Source organism: Haemorhous mexicanus, chromosome 8 (assembly GCF_027477595.1).
Source record: "Haemorhous mexicanus isolate bHaeMex1 chromosome 8, bHaeMex1.pri, whole genome shotgun sequence".
NCBI classification, from domain to species: domain Eukaryota; kingdom Metazoa; phylum Chordata; class Aves; order Passeriformes; family Fringillidae; genus Haemorhous; species Haemorhous mexicanus.
Genome location: NC_082348.1, coordinates 19,605,323 through 19,631,569, shown reverse-complemented (window position 1 = coordinate 19,631,569; position 26,247 = coordinate 19,605,323). Strand labels below are relative to the sequence as shown.

General features: G+C 37.1%; 1 protein-coding gene across 1 annotated transcript in view; it reads right to left on the bottom strand.

Moving 5' to 3' along the window:
- Window positions 1-26,247, bottom strand: part of MYO3B (myosin IIIB) — a 170,196-nt gene that overhangs the window by 92,246 nt on the left and 51,703 nt on the right. Inside the window, exons 9-21 of the mRNA XM_059852361.1 lie at window positions 22,495-22,650; window positions 11,461-11,557; window positions 10,457-10,573; window positions 9,518-9,622; window positions 7,401-7,484; window positions 6,528-6,730; window positions 6,063-6,161; window positions 5,351-5,465; window positions 4,858-4,984; window positions 4,504-4,714; window positions 3,285-3,432; window positions 2,896-3,049; window positions 352-440 (exon numbers count right to left, since the gene is read on the bottom strand). Coding sequence (XP_059708344.1) covers window positions 352-440; window positions 2,896-3,049; window positions 3,285-3,432; window positions 4,504-4,714; window positions 4,858-4,984; window positions 5,351-5,465; window positions 6,063-6,161; window positions 6,528-6,730; window positions 7,401-7,484; window positions 9,518-9,622; window positions 10,457-10,573; window positions 11,461-11,557; window positions 22,495-22,650 — 1,705 coding nt within the window. The remainder of the gene's footprint in view (window positions 1-351; window positions 441-2,895; window positions 3,050-3,284; window positions 3,433-4,503; window positions 4,715-4,857; window positions 4,985-5,350; window positions 5,466-6,062; window positions 6,162-6,527; window positions 6,731-7,400; window positions 7,485-9,517; window positions 9,623-10,456; window positions 10,574-11,460; window positions 11,558-22,494; window positions 22,651-26,247) is intronic.

The following is a 26,247-nucleotide window of genomic DNA, read 5'->3' as shown; positions in this document are numbered from 1 at the left end:
CTCTCACACAGAAGTACTGTGGCATTCACATGCTGTTACCAAGCACACAGCCTGCCCTGGCTCCACAGAGTCCCTCCTTTGAAATGACTGTAGTACTGGCATTTCTGAGGTCAAGTCTCTTGCAGAAAAAAGATGCTTACTGTCTACAGAATCTGTGTAAGAGCCCTAAGGATAGGCTCCAAAATGGACTGCTACACATAAAAGTTTCACTGTAGAGTGTATGTTTATATAAACATTATCTTTTTTTCCATTAAAATGAGGGAAAAAACCCATAAAGCAGAAACTGTGGATAAAAACAAGTGATGACCATACCACGATTATCTGAACAAAATAAAAATCACATGACCTTACCTTTCCAGCATAGTGCTGAATTCCAAATGACAGTTCCACTCCTTTTGGTCTCCAGAAGTATTTGCATCGTAAGTTATCTTCAAACTTATCTAGACATTGAGAAAAGATGTTGATTTAAGTGACAGAGTGATTAACTACAATCTTCATCCTAATTAACTTGCTAAATTGCTGCTCAAGAAGTCAGAACTGCTATAAACACATATTATCAGATTGCTCAGAAATACCAAGCTGTCACATCTGAATAGAACAGTTCATTTTCAACTAGCCCGGTAAGGCTGCCTTTAAAAATCACTGTTTGTGGATGCCTTTGTACATGGAAAAATACTAAGCAAGAAGACCCAATGAGAAGACGTGATGATTTCTCATATTTTGCAATGAATTTCCTTATGTATATACAGGGTTTGGGGTGAGTTTATTTCTTATACATACATACACTCAAAACTGTGCATATATCACAGTCACTTATATATCTACTATTTGTATTTTCTCTATCTTCCTTTCTGCAATCACTTAGCTTTGTGCATCAGGTTTTAAGGGTATGTTTATGTGCTCAGTCTGGAATTGGATTTCATGTAGCCTTGGCCTACAAGAGAAAAAAAGAAGCTAGAAGCTTCTCTATAAAATCCCTTCTAAGGAGACTTTCTGTTTCCTGTGATTACCCCTAAAGAGCTGACAGAAGAAGGAGCACAGGTTTCTAAGAAAAATGTCTTTTGTGCCCTGTGATATTTTGTAGGCTCTTTAATATTTTGCAATGAAATTAGTGCTGTCTGTCCAGCACTGAGGGCCAGGTAGCAATTCCTGCCTGCTGAGCCAAGGAAATATCCCTAGAAAGAAGCAGGATCCAAAGGAACACATTTTAGTAAGAACTGGTGTTTACACTGTGAAACTTGCTTTTATACTAATTTACCTGAACAAGCAACTTGAGACCTGAGACCAGAATCAATTGATAAAATTCTCTCTCATGCTGTGTATGTCAGAAAATATGACCAAAAACATTATCATATTTTTTCTATGTTAGAACCCATTAACTTTTTGTTAGGTTTTTCTTTCTATTACCACTTAATTGAGCTTGTATTTAAAGCAAAAATTACTAAGTTTGGAATTTCTGGAGGCTGGGATGGAGTCGTGGAATTAATGATTGTCTGGCACACCTGGACATGGCACAATATCCCACTCTGCTGTCTGCTTGAGGGATCCTGCTGTGCCACGTACAGATCAGCAGGAAGGCCGAGCAGCACTGGACAAGGGAAAGTACCTCTGGAAGTAGAAGTTCAGTATTCAATATTAACTGATTTATACAAGCCAAAAGGGAGGCAGACAACTTTAGCACTCAAAGGAGGAGTGTTGGAGGTCCACCTTGGAGCGTGCCTGCCTCTGGGGTTCCAGCCCGCCGGCACGGCAGCGTATATCACCATCCAGCCCGCCGCCATCACCCCCTGAGGGAGATGCGGCCGAGCTCACGGGAATCACCGCACCCGCCCCGCCGGGCCGGAGCCAGCAGCGCCCCTGCCGGCCGTGAGCGGAACTGCAGCGAAGGGAGGTGCCCGCAGCCCAGAGGAGGCGGCCCCGGGGCTCTGCTGGGGTTCGCTGCCGCTGCCGCCAGAGTTGCTGGCTGTCTGTCTCGTTATACATATCTACATGTGTATATATTTTAACAAAGACCTTTTATTCATTTTCCCATAGCTTTGCCTGAAAGCCTCTTAATTTCAAAGTTATAATAATAATAATTCAGAGAGAAAGAAGTCATGTTTTCCATTCCAAAGGAGGTTCCCACCTTCCTTGGCAGACACTGGTGTTTCAAACCAAGACAAGGAGTAGAAGGAAACCATAGTATTCATTCTGTCTGTGACCTGAATTCCAGTTTCACCTCAGCCTAGCAGTAGTGAAAAATCTTGTACATGTGTTGCGCAATTTAACTGGAAACTGTTGTTTTTCTCTAACAGTTTGGGTCTCTGCAGCACATTCCACTGAAGGAAATGGAACTCTGTTTCATAACTCAGGGGGAAATGCAGCTCTAGTAAATATATGCAACACAACAGCTTTAAACATGGAATGTGCTGCGTATTTAAAGTTGGTATTAAAATTTGTAAAAATATATGTAAAACATGTATGAAGACAAGGAAATACTCAGCCAGATGACACACCAGAAATAACACACACTTCCTATTTACTATGAGGTAATCTGGAGTGAAGCAGTATTTTCTAATTGGATAAACATGGGCCTAGGAGCCTGGGAAGTCTAAATGTTATTTTCAACACTAATGCTACATACATGGACAAGACACAGGATATTTCCTTGTAAGACTGAAAAAACAGTAAGTCCTTGCCACCTGATACTTAAGCAACTTTTCCAATTTGAAAAGCATAGAAAACATGTAAGAGAAAAATGATGAAGCGCAATGAACAATATACTTAGAACATCAAATGAAATTACACAGCCTCAGGACAACTAGGGTAGGAAAACTTGAATTGAATTGAATGACATTGCACTTATCATGCATTTGTCATTTCCCAGATCTTTCCCAGAGTTTTACTTGCACATACCAACTAAAGTTAGGTCTGTTGCCTGAGGAAATCGACTTTCTTCATCTAGCAGAGACAGGAGACCCATGGGTTTCTGAAGGAACATATCTAGAAGTGGACGGTTGTCCTCATACTCCACTGTAGTGGCATCAATTCCCTCACTCTGATATTCCATCTACAAAAGTCACCAGCACAGTTTTAATACTGAAACAGTAAAAGCAACCTCATCATTAGAGTATTTACGATGCACAGCAATGCTCTGTAGGCCTCAGCAACATTATTTACAAAGCTTCAACAGAATGATGTCATTATCTCACATTTAAATCACATACTCATTTATAAAGTAGTCCTGAATACGATTATGGTATAGGATGGTGAATTCAACTAGACCTCAACAGAGTTGAATTTACCTGCTCCAGTGCAAAAATATGTTGATTGAAGTAAAACTGGATCTGTTCATTAGCAATATTTATGCACAGCTGTTCAAAAGAATTTCTTGCGAAGTTCTCAAATCCAAATATGTCTAGTATGCCAACATTCATCCCACTTTCAGCATTGCTGCACGTGAAGATACAAACAAAATTCATTATGGGCAACACCAAGTTAAAAGATAAATTTGCTAAGTTTGTATAACTGATTCACTCTGCTGCAAAAATAAAGGAGGAAAAGTGTGTCTGAACCTAAGAATCCTTATGCATTTGTTCAGCATTGCTAAAACTTCTGTTTTCCATTTGCTTCTTTCCACTTGCAGATTTCCACGAAGAAGACTGGAAAATCATAGGTACAGAGTAACAGACACTTAGCAGCCATATTGAAATAAGGGGTTTCAGTAGGCAGATCCCAAATAAAATCTACTGTCTGCTCCTCCAGGCGGAGAAAAGGTGTCAAGGTTTAATGGTATGTTTTTGCTACACTCACTGAGAAAGGTAATTACCAAATCTGCTGCTGCTACAAGCTGGACTGTTAAGAGCCCATGTGCTAACTCAAGTACATTTAGTCACTACCAGAACTGCATGAAATGGATGAGAACATGACTATATGACATAGTGAAGAAGCAAGTAGAGATCTCAGATCAGAGGCATTTTCACATTTGCTGAGAGGTTCCTTGTTTCTAAAATCTCTACAGCTTCTTCAAATATCAAACCAGCCAGATCAGTGCCTGGCAATGAAATCATAAGGATGCAATATAATGTTTCTGTAATTGTAAAAAATTTAAAAATAATCACATCTCAAGCAGCAGCACAGTAATAATCTGAAATCTGCATTTATTGCTTGCTTACAAAAGCAGGGGGACTGTATACTGATTTTTTTTCAGTGTACTTCAATTATTTATCAGCCTTTTGTATGATTTTCATGTTCACTACATAGGAAGCATCTTTCAAAAAAACTGGACAGCACTTTAACCACCCAACTTCCACTGACTTCAGTAGCTAAATTCTATTCAGCTCTTTGAAAATGATGGGCTTAATGTCCTGGAAACAGGATTCAGTATCACAGCATGAAAGCCATTTTGAAGCCTTAGCCAAAATAAACACAGCACTTTTTCTGCAAAATCACAAATATACAAATGGATGAAGCCATCCGACAAATGCCCAGTAAGTACACAGGATTCAGCGATGTGTAACTTGCCATATATTTTTATCTGGCTGAAGCAGCGTATTAATGCGATTTACGATCCAGCTGAAGAGCCGGCCATAAAGCGCTTTGGACATGGCATCCCGCACGTCCGCCGCTTTGTCCACCGTGTTCGTCCGGATTATAGTCTCGCCCCGTGTTACAACGCAGTGGGAGGTTAGGGCTTCTTGAAGTTCTTCTGACCCAATGCTTAGTAGTGCAGCAGCTAAAAGACAGTGGAAAAAGACACACAATTGTGATTATGCGCTGGAAACCACCAGCATTGACCAACTGCTACCATGAGCTAGAGACTAGCACAAATAGAGTCAAATTGCATATACAGAACTGACAATGTTGAAAGATATATACCATTATCTAAGGCTTCTGGGTTAGGAACCTCACTTTTATCTGTTTGGTGCTGTGAAGAAATAGCAGCAAACTCAATATTTCCAGTATTTAAGATGCCAGTCAGTATTCTGTACACTGAGTACACTTCCTGTAAAAGATGACAAGAAGCACTTTTAAGGAATTCAGTTAGACACACACATCATATTTAGGCTATGAAAGAAAAACATAATGGATACAGGAATGGATATTAAAGCTTTCTCTGAGACCAAGTTCTACAAGTTCAAGTAAGCTTCTATTTACACAAGAAACAGCACTACAGAATTGCCTGAGTACTAACTGGGGCCTTAGGCTGGTCTTGCCTTCTGAGTGGGGAGTTATGCTTTCACAGTTCACTTCTATCATAACAGAGATTTTTTGGCTCACAAAACTTTGTACACCCACAAAACTAAAGGGCAGCACTAGAGGTGGTTTTCCTTAATAAAGTCAATAATGGTTTAGCATCTGAATCTCTTACCTCATCAGTAAATCCTATAATTCTAAAACAATGCTGAATTGCTTCAAATTGTCTTCCATAGGAATCTTTAGTAACAATATCATGCATTACTCTTCCAGTTTCATTATCAATGTATCTAAACAGAGTGGGGGAAAGAAGGAATCACACTACCACATATGTCAATACAAGCTCCAGTGACTTAAATGCAAGTACCTCAGTAACCGGAAACAACATTTATCTGAATAACTTTCAATTATATAGTTTGACGCTAATTCATAAGTTTTTGTTTCTGTTGCATTAACATCTGCATTATTCTTTGTTAATGTCTAATAATGTTAGCAACATTTCACACACATCCCCTCACGCAGTACAGGCCAGATGCACTCAAAGTACAAACATCAATTAAAAACCTCCAAAGCATATTCTGGGTTCTTCCTGAACCTGAAGCATTACAGTAAGAAATCATAAGGAGGGTTGTCTGCATCTGAAAGTATGACAAATATCTACATAATGAGCTTGGTTCTTCCTCCTTCTGTTTTAATAGTTCAACTTCTCAAACAAATGCAAATAATTTAATGCCTTAGTGTCCAGCTTCCTCCCACCTTGGGAGGATTAAAAAAGATCCTTAAGGAATGGAGAAGGATTAAGAGAGATTTGAAGGCATCATACTGAAAGCAAGTGCTGATCAATAGCTAATTACAATGAGCAGTTAAAACAAGTGAGCAATACTTACCTAGGGGGCTTTTTATCAGGAAGTCTATATTCAGAAAGTTTCTTCTGATGATAAAGGCCAGCATAAATATAATAAAATATATGGAAGTTTTTTTCTCCCCTGGAAAAAAAGTATCCCTTTAAAGCACCTGTCTTTATTCTTGTGGCATCTTGTACAACAAATGTAAAAGTAGTTCTTATAATGAGCTCACTGAAGCAAGGTAGCAAATCTCCCCCTTGTTTTAATAGTGTAGGATTAGCAGCTGTGAAACACAGAAAACCCAGCGAACACAACATTACCCCAAAGAATTAAGTGACTCTGGCTTCAACTCCAAAAGAACAGGACTACTCTTGTAGTCATAGCACTGGTACATAGGATTTTTATTTTAGCAGAAGACAGAGAAGTATCTAAACCACAGAATTTTTGAGAATTAAATCAATTCAAACACTATATAAATGCTATAGGACAGACAATTAATATACCTACACAGCCTGTTTTATGACCCTTGATTTTTCAAGTAGATATTCAGAAATCTTTGCCCCCATTACAGCTCCTGTAGGTGTAAACATCATTTCTAGATATTTTCCAAAGCGACTTGAGTTGTCATTGATGGCAGTGCAGGCATTTCCAAATGCTTCAACCAGAGGATTCACCTGGAGAATTTTCTCACGCAAAGCACGGTTATTGGCCTTGACAAAAGGGATACAAATCAGAAGGATAATTAACAGAATATAATGCTTACCTCCAATCCAATTCTTGCTCCAAAAGCAAAGAATCCTTTTCTCATGCTTGTATGGAATTAGATACTGTGCTAACCTTTCTATTTATACAATAAGAGGTCCAACAAACTGATAAAATCTCCCACAGGTAGCAAAATGGAGATTCTTCTTTCTGTGCAATTGTTCCACCTTTGACTTGTTTTATAATTAGTTAAGAGTACCAAAAGCACAGTGATGCCTACTTAGGGTTAAGCTGACATGGTTAATTTTCCAATTATTTTGTGTTAATAGCATCGCTCATAACATTTAAATGTGGAAGAGCTTCTAAGTTTAGAGCCGCAATAATATTTTTCATTCTTTACTGTATAAATAATGTTATATGTGATAAACACTGTACATACCTACAGGTACTGAACAGTCAGAATCTGGCACCTTCTCTTTAAAAAACTATTGACTGACTTAGTGTGAGTCACACTCTTGCATCTTAATTCAATATTCTCACATGCATGATTACTATGTCCCTAAATCACGTGTGACAATTGACATGAACAGCTTTAAGTATTAAAGATGAAATAAAGTGAACATTGGAGTAGGGTTGGGAGGATTTCTTCATAATTTTACATAATTGGCTAGGAAATACCTTTCCCAAGAAGGTCAAATGTTGGACGATCAGATGGGCACTTTCTGTCTTTCCAGCACCACTTTCCCCACTGATGATAATGCACTGAACACAAAAAACAAAATATTTAAGTGCATAGTTCACCATATGGTTGCTTTCTGCTATTACTAGTCCTACCTGTTATTTCACGTTTAGTACCAAAACTATGCAATACTTTAAGGGCCAACTCCCTTCTGAAAGGAGAGATCAGCAAAGGCTCAGTGTAGCATTTTATTCCCTAGATTACTAAAATGCATCTTGCAATGCCTGATCCCAAGGTGCATGTGTGAAGCAGTGACTGAATTTTGAAGGGCTAGAACACATAAACAAGTGACAATGTCTGAGCTCATTACACTGACTTCACGTGAATTAACATGAATCACAGGGTACAGCTGTTTTTGACACACTGACCAAAAGCTTCTTCTGAAAAATAATCTTAAATAACAGGTCCTGTGTAGAGAGGCTATTCTGTAGGTGATGCTGATATTCAAGCCAGAACAGCAAACTAGCACCTAAACATTTCAGAAAGATGTGCAGCTCTTCACTGGGTGATTCTGGGAGGACATATCCACCTTTTTCGTGTGTCAGCTGTCCTTAACACCCAGCATACCTAGGATGGTCTAAATCACTTTCCTTCTCTCTGCTGTTATGCTTCATGGGCAAAATGGAAGTTGAAAACCAGTTCCCACCTCAACACTGACGAATGCAGACCATGGAAAGTCTGAATTCTAACAGCATTTATTATTTACCCTTTTTCCCCCGTGTATTCTACAGACCACTAGTAAAAATACAATTCTACTTAAGGCACATTATCAACTGACATATAATTAAAATGCTAACACTGAGCAGTTGCATAAATTCACAGGTTTTTATGCAAACATCCAAAAACTATTTGCATGATACTGTGTATACACAAGATTCTTTGCTAGGAAAAGATACAAGGTCCTAAAATACTTGATTCAATGCCCCTTCATATAGAAATGAGCTTTGTGAAAAAGTTTGAAAGCTGCAGCAGCTATCTGGTGGTACCTTGTGGTGTCTGACAGTAGATACAAGGACCAACTCTATGAAATGTATGCAATATGACATTTGCAACTCATTTATTTGCTTCCTGTCAGTTATTTTTGCTCTAGGAAATAGGTACCAAATCGATTACACTACCTAATCAGAAAGTTACCCTAACATGAGGACTTGTTTTCTTTAATACCTCCACCAAAGAACATGTAAGTCATTAAAGAAGTATTAACCATCTCCCAGGCCAGTGTACTTTCACATAACAGTAAAACTCCTGTTTTATTCATCTTCAATGTCCCTCTTATTTGTCGTATTTTCTTGGCATTTTCTCATTTCAGGCTTTTTATTACTTTATTCTGGTTTTGTGACTTTAAGAGAACATTTTCTATTAATTATTGTGTGATGTGCAGGGTAAAATCAGGAGGATTTTATAAACAAAAATAATTATCAGCCTTCAATATTCATGTACACATAGCACATCACATTATAAAGAGTATGAAGTTTTAATCTTAAGACTGTAGTAAAATCTTCTACAACCTGGTATTTTATTCTCATTAAAATCATTGCTATATAATTGGATTTGTGTCCTTATTACATTTATAACAAACCATACTTAATGTATTTTACCAAAAAATTTACTACTGGTTTCTATTTTCTGTGACTTAGTGTCTTTTTGCAGCAGAAAAGGTTCAAATGCTGTTAATCTGTTATGGCATTGAGAACCCTCTATTTAACATAAGCATAAATTATTGAAATACCTAAGTCAAGACAGACCTAGAATCAGAATGTGCAGCAATACTTTGCTGCTGGAATCAACAGCCAGGATTTCACAGGTGTCCAGGAAACTATATTGGTCAGGTACCTCCATCATCTTATTTGACCTTTCAGTCCCTTTCATATCACTGTGTCCTCTTCTGAACTCTCAGATCTGACCAGATTTCTACTCTGGTTTTGCTGATTTAGGAATAAAAGGCCTAAAGAAAAAAATTCCCAAAATACAACTTAACAGAACATTATTGGCAGCCCTGTAGCACAATGGCAGTATGATTAATACAAAACCTAAACCAAAATGAACAGATCCTTACCTGATCCTTGCTGAATGTAACCATGCTTTGGTAGGCAGCATCTGCAGAGGCAAATATGTGGGGGGGATTTGATGAACGCTTCACACCATGGTAAAGCTTGGAGAACTAAATTCAAAGAAATATACACAACGGTCAAAATACACAACTTAGCTACATAACTAAGAACTGAGAAGAAGACAGTGACTATCATCTGTTCAACAGAAAGGAGTTGCCTGTTATACCACAGAATTTCCACTGAATCACCTGGAACAGAAGTGGTAATTCTTGGCACTGCCCAATTTCCAGAACACAAATTACAGCACGTAGAATGCACACTGATGTTTCCCACACAAGACAATGAAGAGAGCTGTATCACAAGGAAAAGAATTTCAAACACAAGCCTTCAATCAAGGAAATAACCAGTTCATACAAAAGAAACTTACAGTGGATCTGAATTCTGGCCCTGATTTTGGCAACCATGGAGACTAAGTTATTTCTAGCTCCACCTCTCTTCATATATGTAGGGAATTAAACTGGCCTTTATGCTTACAGCATTTGATTAATTTGCTTCTTTTAAGGCAGAGCTATTGGCACAGGACATATAAAAAGCCTCAGTCAGAGCAATTCTTCAGCAAGCAAAAACCTCAGCATGAGGAGGTTCATATAACCATCTTCTGTTTCCAAGAAGAAAGCCCTAAATGCTAGGCAAGAGGCACAGCTGTGCCTGGGGTAATCTCTGTACCTCATGTGGAATTTGTACCTCCAAGAAGTGAATAAAATCAAATAAAACCAAATTTAACAAACAAAACAAAACAAAAATTTAGCCACATTGTTCTGGAAAAAGAAAAGGCTGAGGTCTAGTCTGTGTTCCTATCTTCCAGCATCACTTAAGTATTTTAGCTAGTGGTGTTAATATAAAATGTAAAGCAACTTCCATCTTCAGCATGGAATTTCTCTTACCTGGGGAGAATAAATGGTGAGATTCTGGAAGGGGTTCAAGGCTATTAAAATGTCTCCAACATAAGTATAAATCTGTAAGTCAGCATAACGCTTCTGCAGCTGATGGATAATGGTATCCTGAGAAGATTACAGAAAGTTTGATAGTTACAGAGTATTTTCCCACTCAGGAAGATTTTTGTAAATATACTGAGAACATTGTTTAAGAAATACTTATTGTAAGTGTTTCTAATTATATTTTAAAGGCCAAACCCACAAAATAAAATGTTTTCAAAATTCTTGCTAATGTCATAAAACTAAGTTAAATGGGAATTCCTAATTGGAAATTAGAATATTTTCTTATATCAGTCTGAGAAATAAATCTTCTGAAGAGAAAATGGTGGTAACACATTATTGCTGCATTTCATAGTACATGTCCATTTAATTTTTTTTCATTTAGCCATAAACAAGGATAATAATTTTTCAAGGATAATAATTTTTCAAGGATTAAATTTTTAGTAGTGGTAAAACTGTTTAAACAGGGCAATAGCACAATTTTGTATTATGCTTTTTTCTTGCTGGCATGTAATTTAAGGATTATCAACACAAAAATTTAGAGATACTCTGCAAATAGCTGATACAGTGAAATATGAAATGGATAGTTTTGTCATTTTTTTAGCCAGAAGCAGTAGGTAATATGTTATCCTATATAAATCAATTATTTTAGAAAAAAATCACTTAAAACTACATCTTCATGACTAAACTTTGCATTTTAGGAAACTCACAAAAATAATTTAAACTAGCATCATTCATAATTAAGCTTTTCCACATTACAGTAGTCACTGCTACTACTTTTATGCAGCTATATAAATTAACAAAGTGAGGGCAGCAGATCAGTCATGAGAGCATTCTTTTGTCTTGAAGGGACAAAAGATTGCAAGAAGGAAATATTCTCATTCTGCTAAGAGATGCCAAACAGCAGAAATAGGGAAGAATGTGAGGTGCAGAAGCTGCTACAGGTACAGTACCTCATTGAGAACTTCTAGATTTACCAGATCGTCATCTAGAGAGAACTTGTCAGCTCTGTCCACATGGTAGGGTCTTTTGGTATGTATTCTTTCATGCCTGGAAGTTGTCAGCAGAGCACCAGGGTTATGAAAGGGTATTAGAGACAGCAAACATTGAGATGCAAAGGGAAGTCCTGGGTAAATGTTTTTGTCATGCACAAATACAGATATGCTCTCTGAAATGTGGAATTTTGCTTGCGGTATCCTTTTATAAAAGCAACAGATCAGCTTGCTGCCCGGTGTACTATCTGTTTTCTCTTTCACCATATATATAACCCTATCTATTTATCAATGTTCAGCAAAGATTTACTACTTACAGACTTACTACTCCTCACTCACACTCAGTAAACTAAAAAATTCTTCCTCTTTTCCCTTCCCTCCCTGCTCTAAGTTAATAAAGTACCACTCAGTTTAATTAAGTGCTACCCCCACGTGCCCAGCCATAGTACTGTCATCTAGAGAAGATATAAGAAGCAGTAAGTAGGATAAAATCCTACTGTTACCTTGATGTATGCCAAAGTGCCTCCTCAGATGACCCTAGATGCGGCCCAAAACAACGTTTTTGAACCACAGCTGCCATCAGACTCTAAATTGTATGGATGTTCAGTCGGCTTGTGCCCAGAGATTTAAGCCACACAACAAGCAGCAGAGACAAACTGTCACATAACCCCTTTATAATCAGATTACACTGAAGGAATCTTTGAAAATGTGATGTATATGTTTTTAAACAACACATCATGGTGAAATGGGAACAAATTAAGAGGCTGTAACGTGTCTTCCACAGAGGGTGTGAAATATGAACGCTGTAAGCACAACTATGCTTTTCTTTACAACAAACATAATCAAAGCATAGTAGAAGGACACCCACAGAGATACAGTCTGCATCCTGCTGAGTAACATTTAGCATTGATCCTCAATGACAGTCCTTGACAGATTGTTTTTGCATTGGTTGCCACGTAGAAAGTAAGAGCCACATGAACAAGCATCCCAAAACAAGGCTAAATATTATACCAAGCAGTAACAGAGCAGCACCATAACTTGGCAGGAAACACTTGTTTATCCATAATGTTCAAGGTTAATATGAAGATGTAGCAGGTTTCCTCAATAATATCTTCATATGCTATTGGAGTCCTTTTTGAAAAATAAACATTGAGGCATTTGCATTTCCCCCCTTTATGTATGCTTCCATATTTCAAGCTAATCAGCTTTCATTCAGTAAAGAGAACATTTTCATATCCAAGAGCTATTACATCATCAGAAAGCCTTGTAAGGAAAGCCTTTAATACAGAGGAAGGAGAAGTGTTAGCCATGAATACAGCTTCCCTGACAACTGTGAATCACATCAAATGATCATACTTCTCTGTCTATTTTTATTAGTTTTCCTCATTTCCTATTGGCTACTCAATGAGTTTTAGAAAACTATAATGGTTTATTTGAATTGAAACTAAATAAAACCGTGCAAACTGTTTTGTCAGCCAGGAAATAAAACAGTGGGAAGACAGCAGGTTTTGCTGACAGTCCCACTACACTCCCACAGATGGTAGTTTGCTTTATGTTGTACATATGAAGCAATGAAAGAAGGACACAAAAAGACAAGAAGCTATGAAAGAAAAATTGTTATAGTGCTATTATTTCCCGTGGGCAGCATGGAGACCATTTGAATTTGTTAAAAATTCCATTCAATTAAATCTTCCTTTTTCTAGTCTTTGATTGGGTATTGGGTTGTGAGCTCTTTCTGGCCTTTTCTTTTTTTTTTTTTGAGTCACTATAAGCAAAAATATTACACTTTGCTGACAAGCCAGATCCTCAAAGGAGTAAGAATGCATTATGTACTACTAGGGTTTTTAAGTGTTGTTTCCCTGTCAAACCAGAATTCAAGCTCTTATTTTACTGCATAGAAAAATAATGCTGTAAGTAATGTAAATAATTTAGACATGGGAGCACCCCTCGGTCTACAAACAAAGGAAACATTTTAACAGCTGCTTTACTTCATGAAGATGTAACTAACAAAGCAATGGCTAGACATTTTAGCTAACAGAACTCATCTGTGAAGCTTTTTCTTCGTGGAGTAAAACATCATAGCCACAATACTGAACTGCAACAAGCTGCAAGTAGGGACACATCTACCAGAGGTGCAAGGAGGAGGGGAAAGAGGGCACATTCAAACCTAAGCATGTCTAATTGAAGAATGGCTTTGTAACCTAATCTGTTATCTGATTGTGTATTAAACTCCTGCTGTTTGTTCACCTTAAGTGACAAATGAATCAATTTTTTTTTATTGGAAAGGGTTCCTTTTAAGCCTATGTAAATAAATAAGGAAACTGGTCTGTGTTAAATGTAAATAAAACATATATACCTTTGTGCAAATATTTTCCAGCACTTAACTCATTTTCCTAAGTACATGATTAAGAAGAGGATATTAGGAGCATAACATCACATTAGCTTCCAATCTCCTGCTGGCCTCATCAGTTTTCTACTGACCCTATGTCCTCCAGTGCATTGACAGAGTAGGAAGGAAAAAACCAGACAGTAACCTTTAATTATTTCCACAATTTTACATCAGAAATACAATCTGCTTTTAATACATACATTAAAAATTCTTAAAAAGCAGACGGAAACACTCTTAATTGGGGAAATAACTATCAGTATATTTATTGCATAAAAAGTAGAATTATCAGCTATTTTTTCAATTACCTTTCCTTTCTGGCAACATATAAAAAAGTACAAACTCTAAGCAAAAGGGAAATCAAAGATTTCATGTTATCTTCCCTAAGTTTCCAGTAATTTTCTGAAGCAATCCCTACAAGATGCAGCCTCTTCACAAAACAAAACAACTGCCATAAAGGGTGCAAAGGGCCAGTCACTCAAGGTACCTAACTTTATTAGAGCATCACAGAATGGTTTGGGTCAGAAGAGACCTGAAAAGCAGCATTAAACTGATTCCAGAAATCTAGTGATGAGCACTGTCTGTTGAAAAAGGCTCTATGCTCTGAAGCACCTTCCTGTTACCATTTTATCATGCAGAAGCAGCTGGAAGGGACAGTTTTCTTGGATTTTGTAGGAGGAGCAAAAGGCAAGAAGCATTTCTCCCTTGAGAGAACCATTTCATGAAAAGGCAGGAAGCATTCATTTGTTCTACAGGTGGTAAAGATATAGTTTGAAACAAAGTAACCAGTTATAGTAGTAGAAGTGCACTGTAAATAGCTATACACTCCTATATCCTGCTATCAAGGGATGGGGAAAGAAAAGCTAGATGGACCACACTGACTTCTAGATCAAAAAGTAATTTTGCTGGCAGGTCCAACCTGAGCAACAAAGCAACACAGACCAAGAATTTTTGCCTTCATTGGGAAGTTTCTTCTCTAATCACTCTCCTCCACCCCTAACATCTTTAGGGCCTTCCAACTGGCCTTTACTTTGGCCTCTTGGTGCAGTTAAGCATTTATGTTTACTGTTTGCTTGTTTGTTTCTAGGATTCACAAAGGTAGAATGGTTTCTGTATTTGGTCTTCTTTAGATTGTTGCCAATTTTAAAATTAATTCTGAGATTTACAAGAAAAATACTCAACACAATGAGAAAGAAAAAAGGGGAGAGTGTGATACTGCCACACAGAGATACACCGACTATCTCCCATGCATTGCAAAGACTTAATTTTGCTCCTTTACATCAAGTTTCAGCCTGAAGTAATTTGCTGAAGCAAGGTCATAATAGAGACACCGACAGAGTCTTAATTACAATATAAATGCTACAGCTGTATTTTACAACCTCCAGAAAAAACACATGCACTATACTCAGAACAGGATCACTTTTGGGGGCCACAGGAGCTTTGAGATTTAAAAAAAAAAATATTAAAAGGGAGAAAAAGGAGTTTTAAACTCATATGCCTAATATTCATACAGAAAAAGGCTGGAAGAATTGCTTTAAATTACATTGTGTCATCAGAGAACTATTTTTTGTTCTGTTTCTTTTATTATCTCTGAGTCCAAAGAAAATTACTGGCTGGATGCAATCAAGTTCCTTGCTCTTAATTGCTTTCAAACCGAAATGTGAGCTGGCAGAGAAGCTTGATATCTGTACTAAGAGGTACTTCCTTGGATGGACTGCTGCTGTAATCCAGCTGGTTCACGAGAAGGGGAAGGTTGCCAAGACATGGCACTGTCATTCTAATATCTGACAAGGTAGCCTGAATATTCCTGCCCTTCTCAAACATTAAATGCTCTTTTCTTTTTTTTCCCCTTTTCTATTTTTTCCCCAGGCTTCTTCAAGTTTGATTCTTCTCAATGTACAGATTTGCTTTTTATCCTTCAAAATGCAAGGTTTCACAAGTGTCTGTTCCCCATTACAGAAACAAACCGGGTGCAGTAGCACACTGAGCCAGCATCATCCACACCTGCAATCTCTGAACTCCTTATTAATAGTCTACCTTAAACTTTTTTAAAACCATATTCATGCAAGTGTTGAAGCTTTTTCATTCTTTTAAAAACTGAAACCAGAGGTTAGTAGATCTTTTCTGATTGCTATGAAGAAGCCTATTTACAGACAGGAGCATAAGATACCTATTCTGTAGGAAACCATCCAAGAGAAGAATAAGCCATGTGTGGAGCTGGCCTCTTCAAACCTGCTGATAACTGGGAAGCTGCCATTTTGAACCATAAAATCCAAACTATTCAATGCTTGATCAGCATTAACATTCAAACATCAAATCATTTTACATTTTACTTTTACATTGGGAGTTAGGTTAATAACATTAGGTTATTGAGGAAATACAGAAGACCCTGTTTTTTCTCAATTTCAACTCCAGTGACAATTGATAGACAGAGCTAACTATAAATAAATGTAGATGTCAACTGGTGATTATTAAATATTTTTGTTACTTCAAAATAAATATAGATTTATCTGCTGCAATTCATACAGGTACTCCACATTATCTCCTCTGAAGGAACAACCAAATGCCACACAGAAACCTGCAATATCTAAAATTTTGAAAGACAGCTTCAAAGAATATTGCCAAGAGTAAAATTTTTAGAGTGCAATCTGTGAAGAGTCTTCCCTGTCTCCAATTCTTAGCTTTTAATCAGGTGTTTTCCTCCCTCATGTTCTGCTTCCCCACCGCAGTAAAAAGGCAGCCAATAGATCTGTTACTACACTTGAATTTCTCCACCTCATGTGCTGTTTTGACATTTCTCTTTTAGATATTCTCCTACATGCTATTCTGGATAGAGCAATCTGTTATTTTAAGACTGAGCACAGGTAGATAATGTCTTAATTGTGGTACATTCAAATGGGAAAAGAAAAAATCAGAACATTTTAATTTCATTCTCTTTTGCTGATGGTCAGTACTTTTCAAGGCCTTCAGTTAAGGACTTAAAATTCTACAGCTTTCCAGTAGTTCTACTCACAAGCCATGAAAAAATTTTTGTTTTGTTTTTTATGGAATAAAAAGGAAAGTTTACTTTTTTTGGAGAAAGTTTTCCTAAAGGACACAAGATTTTATCATCATAATTTATGCAAGGAAGAGCTGGGACAACAGACAGAATACCAGGGTTCCAAATGAGCTTCCCTTTTAAATGTCTCCATGACAAGCTCTGTTGTATTTTTAAACATTATTTATGGAACTTGGTATCATTCCTAGCTTAAAAGGCTTTGAAAGTTTTTACATCTGTTTTTTAACTTTTTCAACTCTGAAAGAGCTGCTAGCTTTGCCAGCTTGAGATAAAGTCCTGACAAGGACAAAAATATGGGGAAAATATTTGATGTTCATAAGCAAACACTAGAGAATATACCCACTGTTTGCAGTACATTTTGCCAGTGTAGACAGCACAAAGAGTCATTTAAAATTTAGCAATATTAGGAAACACACTAAATCTCTTCTTTCTCCTTAAGCAGGCTCTATGTTGGAATCTCTTGTACTATGAATCAAAAAAGCAACCAACCACACTAATAAGTTCAAGAGATCAAAAGGTGTATTTGGAAAGTGAGCAGCTCTCTCATAACCTCCCTTAATGGATTATCAAACACAGTCAAACATTATTTAACAACAATATAATCTCCACAAAGAAAATGTTTACTGTTAAATGAGAATGAATAATAGCCATAATTTGTAACATATCTTTGCTTAGAGCCTTCCCAAAGCATTCTCCAGGCTCTAGAGCAGGAATAACGAAAATAAAAATGGCTCCAGGCATTATAGATGCTTCTCCTCATTACCAGATTTACAGTGACCTAACAGTACAGTACAGTATGGCTTTATAGAACAAGACAAATTCTTGCCTCAGCAAACTGCTATCTCTTTGCCATAGGTATGATATACTAAATAAAACTATTAATAGCCATTTCATAAGTGAAAGGAACAGAGAAACATTGAGGGCAAGTGATAGAACAGAGATTACACAGCACATCAGAGTGAGAATGAGAACCAGAACACAAACCTCTACTATGTTTTTGTATTAAATTCAGGAGGTGCCTAAACATTCTTGGTATTTTAATGACAAGCAATCATATGAATCTTCATTTGAGGAACCTATCCCCGAAGTACAGCAAGTTTATGGTAAGATTGACTTGTGTACCCTTTTCTACCTAGAGAATACATTATTAATCACACTCAGACACACTGAGTTTATCAACACTCCATTATTATTTTTATAACAAAAATGTTTTTATAGTTCTGCTTATCATTCCTGACCAACGTTTGCTTGTTCTGTTGGCACACCTTGCTGTAACTTAAATTCCTTCTTTTTTCCTCCATTCTCCAATTTAATACTATATGAGGTATGAGTCTTTAGGAATTAATAGTATTTCTTGTTCTCACAATGTTTCTGTGCATAAGGACACTATCTGAACAACCATCTTACAGTATTTGTGTGAATACAGAAGCAGGAAAGTAAAAAAAGAGAAGGAAAAATAGGAAAAAACTGAGTGAGATCCTGTGGAAGCATCCTCTCTGATTTTAACAAATGCTTCCTGCCGAGAGGCAGCTACATATTGATAGAAATAAGACTGCTGTGACTCCCACAATGACCTAGAAATCAGTATCCATGTGTTAAAAAAGAATTCTGTATTTGACTTTAGAATAGATGGGGAAGAAAAATTCTGCATACCTGGAATGGATACATGTGAAGCAACATTCTGATGCACTAACCTTTATTTTTCAAGGATTGAAGAACTTCTGTAAAAATAGAACTAGTGGACTACTTAACACTGAATCCATTTCTTAGAATTAAACTTGATATAATTGTTAGTATGCCAAAGCTGTAAATGGAAAGTGCACTGATGCTAATTAGCAATTATGCTTTGGTATTGTTAGAAAACAAATACAGTTAACTGATAGCTTATAAAAGGGATATGGATAAGAAAGATAATACCCAGGGCTCATCTTTACACAGCTGTGACATTAGGCCTTCTCACCAAGTTTTTCCTCATGAGAGTATAAGACACAGGCAATGCAGGAGTGGAGAGCGAATGCTGAACTGCCAAAACACAAGAATTTCAGTGTAAAAGATGCCAACAGATGAAAAAAAGAATCTTCTTCCTCCTTACAAGTGTGGAAAGAGGGGTATTCCGGCTGGGTTTTCTGAAAACACTTATTTGCATAAGGATCGAAGACATCTGCACCTCACCAATGAAAATAATTTAGGGAAAACCAGAACTAGTGGAAAAGTTTCAAAGCGCATCTTTTTCAGTAAAAAGGCAGGATAAATTGTTAATGTTATTTTTAATTTTAAAAGTGGTCTTTTACCAGCATAAACATTTTCTTTTTATTATTAATTTTTAGCCTAAAGGAAATCAGAATATAAAATTCTCTGGTAAGTTGCTTCATGGAAAAGTAACAACAGTATGTCCATCAGCAACAAACTGATGATAGCAACAAATGTGTGTTAACAGACTTCTTTGAGCTCAAGGTCAATAAAGAGCCCCTTCAATTCAGAGGTCTGAAGAAATGTACTGAAGGTAAGCCTAGCTGTACTGCACACAAAGCTGACAAAAGAAGAATGAAAGAAACTAAAATAAGGTAATCTTTCAGTGACTCCAGAGGCCAACCCAAAACGTCCTACCAAAAGGGGCCAGCATGTTTCTTTCTACCACTCTTCTGCTTATTCCTGGCCATGTGAAGCATTCCCTCCTTCACTTCAGTACAGAGTAGAAAGTTATTTGTGTTTCTGCTGGCTTAGTTTTTTTCTCCCACTGACAATCCCTGAAGCTGCAATAAAAACAGCATCATGAGTTTGTTCCTGGGAGTTGAGGGAAAATGAAAGAAGCCAGTTCTCTCCTTTTCACTAGCAGTGCACTGCTAGATCAGCTCTCCATGTCTCTCCTTCACATGCTCTAAGTCATTAGTAGTGACTTTCAGTCTGCAGGCTCACTCTTAGGCACAATGAGCTGAAGTGATGTACCAAAATAGGCAAAACTGGCAGGGCTCCACTGGAAAGAGAATCCTATTTAAAACCACACAGGGGCTGAGTCAGTACAGAATCAAAAGACTCAAATCCAAAGCACCATCCTGGAAGACTTTCATATGAGACAAAACACCTCCTGATCAGCTGTCATCACCAGTGAGTCCTTGGGCTCCCTCAAAGAAGAAATGCTGTTAACACAAGCACACTGATGATTTACCAGTCTCTGGAAATTTTCAGTCAGTGCTCCTGAGAACATTTTCTCTTACTTATCTTTTAAATGACTGATTTGTAGTGTTGCTCTACTCCTAAAAATGGGTGTCTGTTTTTCTTTATTTCTGAACACCAAGAAATTAATGTACATTTCATCATGCCTGTCATGGGCACATCAATAAACAGAAAAAACATGCACAATATTCAACGTTGTAATAGAAAAGTTTTTCCTAACATGGATTTGAATTGGTCTTATTTACTTTGAAGTGGTGACTATACATTCATATGACTTCTACAGATCATTACAAATGAATGCCAGTAAATTTTTTACAGTACCATCTGGTCATATGTTCTTCTGCATGTCAAATTTTGTATTGAAAATTATGTTGTAGCTGCGTTACAGAGGTTTTAAAGGCTTTTAATGGGTAAAAATTTTTCTAGAGGGTACAATAGCCCTATTACAGAGCCAAGTTTTTTACTGTTATGAGGCTATGTCAATCCTCTTGGGAAAATTCTAATTAGATGCTCTTAGTGGTTGGTTCTTTTGTAATAATCTTATGTTTCTAGTCCAGCATTAACTGTCTGGCCCACAGACTTAATATTTTGGAGGGATGAACTTTTGCTATCTCAATAAATTTGTACCAATTTGATCAAGCTTAAAATCTTTAGAATATCATACTGAACAATATGTTGTAGATTTTAGAGGTAAACAATAAGTAGATTTTTGTCCTCACTGAGCATGCTCTCAACCCCATCATAGTGGGCTGGTGCTTCAGTGCTTCACAGAAGAAGTAAGGATACCACAGTATAATGCTAAAACAATCAGAAAGATTTTTGTTTGAAAATAAAGTATTTAAACTGGGTTAGGTGGTGACAGGACAGACAAGGAGTTAAACTTCCTTAGATGAGCACTGATTCATACTAGGGTGCTGGGAAGCAAAATCCTTCTTGCAGTCCAGTCATGTCTAAGGTGCAATAGCCTGTCTGTCACAGCATACCCAGTTAATACATGAAAAGGCTCGAGGAAAGAAATGCTGTCGTGGTCTTGGTTCTTTGTCACTCCACATTATGGAGCTCAATCCCAGAAGAATGTATTGGAATACCATGACAAATCCATTTCAGAGCTTCTCTTAGCACAAGGATCATTTCACTCTGTCTATATGTGCAATCAGGTCAACAGATGGAAAAATTCTTATACCTCTTGGGCCAGCCATGCCATAGCTGTAGGCAATGTGATCTGTGAGGTGCTGTATGGGGAAGGAATCTTAGGAAACTAGATAAAGCAGTAACTTCTACTGTAATGCAGGCATAACTCCCACCCACAGTGAGCATTTCCAGGTATGTTTTCCCAGAAAACAAACAAAGAAACCAACAAGAACAAACACACGCACCCCACCAAACCAACCAAACAAAAACTCACAAACCACACAAGTCAGCTTCACCTTGAAACTGTTTTTAACAAAAATTCCCTTATTTTAACTTGCACATTTTTGTTTGGGCCTTTAGCATTTCAGCAACAGAGATTTCTGGCATGTAAGTACATACATGTTTATGACTTCTGAATTATAACATCTAATTTACTTCATCAACATTAGTAGGTGGTTATTTATAATAATGGGCCACAGCTTATCTAACTCTAGAATTTCATATTATTTTATATTCAGAATGATTGCTGAACTTGGGACAGTATGTTCATTTGCATTTAATTCCCTTTTGAAACAGTGAAATTCTGCCACCCTCTGGACAACAACTAAACTAAGACACATTTACAGTCAGCCTCAAAAGATGCCACTTCTGCCAATAAACATGCATTGTTTTTTAGGTACATTTTAAAATTAATTACTGGGCTGAATGGAAAAATAGAAGTTACTATTAAACTATAGGCAAAACAACTACTTTCAGTACTGAGCAGCCTTCTTACTAATAGGATTTAATGAAGCAGCAAATGTCAAAATTTTCTCTTCTTAACTTCTTCTAGCAGTCACTTGAATGCTCACAGTTGTATTTTTAAAGATCTGTTACCAAAGTATGATACAATGTTTTGCGCCAACATTTATTTCCACAAATCAGGACATTCTGGAATTATCAACATCCTTCTGTCTGAGCCAAATGAGAACAAGTATAGAACAGAGTTCAGTGGGTGAAAGAAAGACAAAGAAAGTTGCATTATGGCTGATCAAACTAGCTTTAAAATGTATCAAAGGGACAACACGGCCCTTAATTCACATGGCAAGCAGTGCTTGTTGCTAATAATATTGGCATTCAACACGCTAATATGATCATTTGAAACAGTAAAAGTCACATTCAAAGTTTCAATTTGTGTTTCCAGTATAAATGCAGGGAAGGAGGGCTGCAGCATAAATGTTGCTACCTATGATACCTTGTACAGTACCTTGTTTTGGCTACGGAGCCCAGCTGCTGCTGTTCTTGGATGAGCTCAGCCAGCTGTTTTTGCAAAGACATATCTTTACCGTGTACTTGCTTAATAAACGGATGTTCCAGAAGATGGGTGACTGAAGGACGCTTCTCAAAATCTTTGATTAGACACCTGTGACAGAGAAATAAGGGTCTCAGACAACAATGTTATCATTACAGCATGAATTGAGTCAGCTTACTGTGTGGCTGTCACTCTGTTTTCTTCTTCCACAAATTTGAGTTCCTCAATATCTAACAAGACTCTTCCATACTGCAATAAATCTGGCATAAAATACTTAGCTAAGTGAATGCCCTCCACAAGAATACTAGTATAAAGGCTAAAAATTCGAGTTTATTTAATCTCTCTTTTTAACTGCAACTAGATAAAAGGAAAAAAATTACATTGTATCCTGTAAGACCTGTACAGTTAATACACATAAAAATTAAAATGAAGAGACAATACTTCATTCACTTTAATTTTTTATCTATTCTCTGATGAGAGTTTGACTATGACCTATAGGATACAGCCTACTGAAAATCACGACTGAAACCTGTGGTACAACACTACTCAGAAGGATTTGATATACAGCTTTTTTTTTAAAATGAATGTTATAGGTAGACATTCTATATCGCAGTGATGAGTGTTAGCATAAGAATCATAGAAAATTCTGCAAACCTGCATAATTCAGTCTGTAAGAGAAACAAATCAGTCAGAAATAAATGCTAGCCATGGTACCAAAGTTCTTTCTGTGAACTAGTGCAGTACAGGTGAACTAGTAATGAGTAAAGAAATACATCCTATTAAATCAGCATAAAATAAAGTACCATAGTAATTTATATAATTGAGATTTAAGTTTGGAGAAGCCATCACTCAAGCTGAATTATCTTCTGCATAATAAAGCTGAAATAATACCATTCAAACAGAACAATGATCCAGCAGGACAAGACTGCTTTTAAGTATCCTCTAATTAATAATATTAAATCGTTCTATTCATCTTGCTCAAATAATAATGATATTGATAATATTTGAGAATGTGAAAAAGAAGTGCTGCAATTCAGTATATACCTCCCTTCTAGTATCTATAATTCTAGCAAATTATAGCTCAAGATGAATTTATTTGATGAGATGCATTCATATTACATACTTTACAATTTCCTTTCATATTTGCTGAATAAGTACCTAAGTACTTCCTTGCAGGGCCAAATATCACAAATCAAGACTATCATTTTAGCCAAAAGTTCAGTGAAACTTAGATAACTTTTAAAATTTATTTTCTAGTAATAAAAGTAACAATGTACAAAATTTAAACTACATTACAAAAAATCATATACATAATTGATTTAAAATACTACCAAACACATTAGCAAGTTATTAAAGTTTAGCCTCACCTCAAAGACTTTACTGAAGACTAAAGTCTGGTCTTAAAATGATCCTTGAAATATCTTTGAGCATAACTTTAATACTTTAGGTTCCTGAAAATCATTTTACTAACCTCTTCTGTACGTCTATTCCAGAAAATAAAGTCTGTAAAATGTATTACCAGTTTTAGAAATGTTTTGGTGAATTTTGCTATAGGCTAGAACTGTAGCCTCCTGATAGAAACACTAAAGCAACACAACCTGCTTTATCTCCATCCCTCTGGGCACAAGGCTATAAATACCAGTCCTTCCCCTCCAGGAAAAGATCCATCATTAGCCTTGAACAGGTTCTGACAATCTCCCCTACCCCTTTTCTTTTTAGTAATCTGGGAGTTTTAAAAGTCAATACGCCCACACAGACAATTCAATCTATGCCAATCCTGTTTAAATTCATGTTTCCTGAGAAAAAGGAAAAAAGCATTTGAAAAGAAAGACAACATTAATCAGGAAGACACAAGAAAAGAGAACAAAACAAGAAGTGCTATGCATTATACCAAGTCACAGATTGATGGCAAGTATCTGAAGTGGAGATTTCAGTCTGAAAAGCTCATGCACTCATGATTTTTACCATTCTATCAATAATTCCAACTTTGTAGTATTTATGTTTTATTGTTAATAAATAAATGTACTTGTTAAATTTGATTTCATCTAGAGTTTTTCAGTAGTACAACTGAATTGAAGTCAATCTACACCATAGGATCATGGATAGTTGTGTTGGAAGGGACCTTTCAAGGTCATGTAGTTCAAACCCCCTGCAATGCACAGGGACATGAACTATATCAAGCTGCTCAGAACCCTGTTCAACTCGACCTTGACTCTTTCCAGGGATGGGGCATCTACCAACCTCTGTCAGTGCTTCACCTCAACGCAAAAAATGTCCTTCTGATATCTAGCCTGAGTTCACTCTTTTTGCTTAAAACCATTACCTCTTCTCCTATTACAAGAGGCACCTGCTTTTCAGACAATGATATTAGAGTTTAAATGGATTATCTTCAAAAAATTACACAGTTCCAGACAGGATATCTTGTGTTATCGAAAGTGTGAAGAACATGCAAACCTTAGATAGACCTGGTGGCATGCAGTTATTAATATGAATTCTCTGAGCTCTGAACATCCACAAAGACACTCTACAAACAGGACACAGAAGTTGCATGAGAGTTTTTCTACATTCATGGCTCCTAGGTGAGACATCAAAATGTCCAGGATACTACACTCATTGTGATAGCCTAACAAGAAGAGACATTTTGGAGAAAAAAGTTCTTAGCTTCCCTCTAGCATGCCTGAAATGTGACCTTTTTAGGTTTGGAAGATGTTTTAATGAGCACAGGTAAGTTCTGTGAAGGACGTGGTCTTGGAGAACTTTCAGATTATCTTTGCTTCTGTCCATAATCCTACCAGTCCTTCACTGACCATTCACTTTGTGTGCATGCTTCCCCTTTGCAGCAATCAATGTTTATCTATTTTTTCATCTAAAGCAGCCTTCATGCTCTGGCAGTAGGATATTGCTGCAGTCTGCATTCATGTAGGATTTCACTTGAAACACAACCAAAACTTTGTTAAATTTCAGGATGACTAAGTTAATGACACAAGACACCTCAACATGATTGTGTGATTAAACTCTCTGTTCCAAGCCCAGAGCACACCTCCTATTGTGCCAAGTCTGTGCCTGCATTGGAAGAACAGAGTCCTTTCAGAAGGATAACGAGATGACACAACAAAGCAGAGAGCTAGTAGCTAACAGCTGTGCAAGGGTGAGGGAGAGCTGCTTAAATTCATGTCTGTAACTTCATGTGTGAGAACTTCAGCTCCAGGGAAGAGACTAACAGGAGAATTAACATTTCCACTGGAGTTGGTTTAATCCATCAAATCAAAGGGCAAGTTCCTAGCACTCGTGTCACAAAAACACAGCAGCAGAAAGAGCAGGTAGGCCATAGGGAACTGAGGTGTATGAGGCACACAGCCTCCTCTGCCTCTAAACAGCAGAAGTTTTGACACAGTCACTTCTAGAAAATAGCCCTTACTAGGTTTCAAATGCAATAAACAGCTTGCAGCTTAGTCCCTGTGGGTACTGAGGGCTCAGTCTGTACTCAAATATTCAGTGCCAATTCGATGTCTCACCAGGCTTGCTGTGATGGAATGTAGGACGGAAAGCTGTCATGTGACACTGAAAACATAGCCCTTATGTTTCTCAGTGCATATTCCTTTGTCCTTATTCCTCTCTGTGTAGGAAAGGCCTACATATATTCTGCTTCTACACACTGTCAGTTCAACTGTGTTGCTTTTAGTGCAACATGAATGCCTGCTGCTGCTG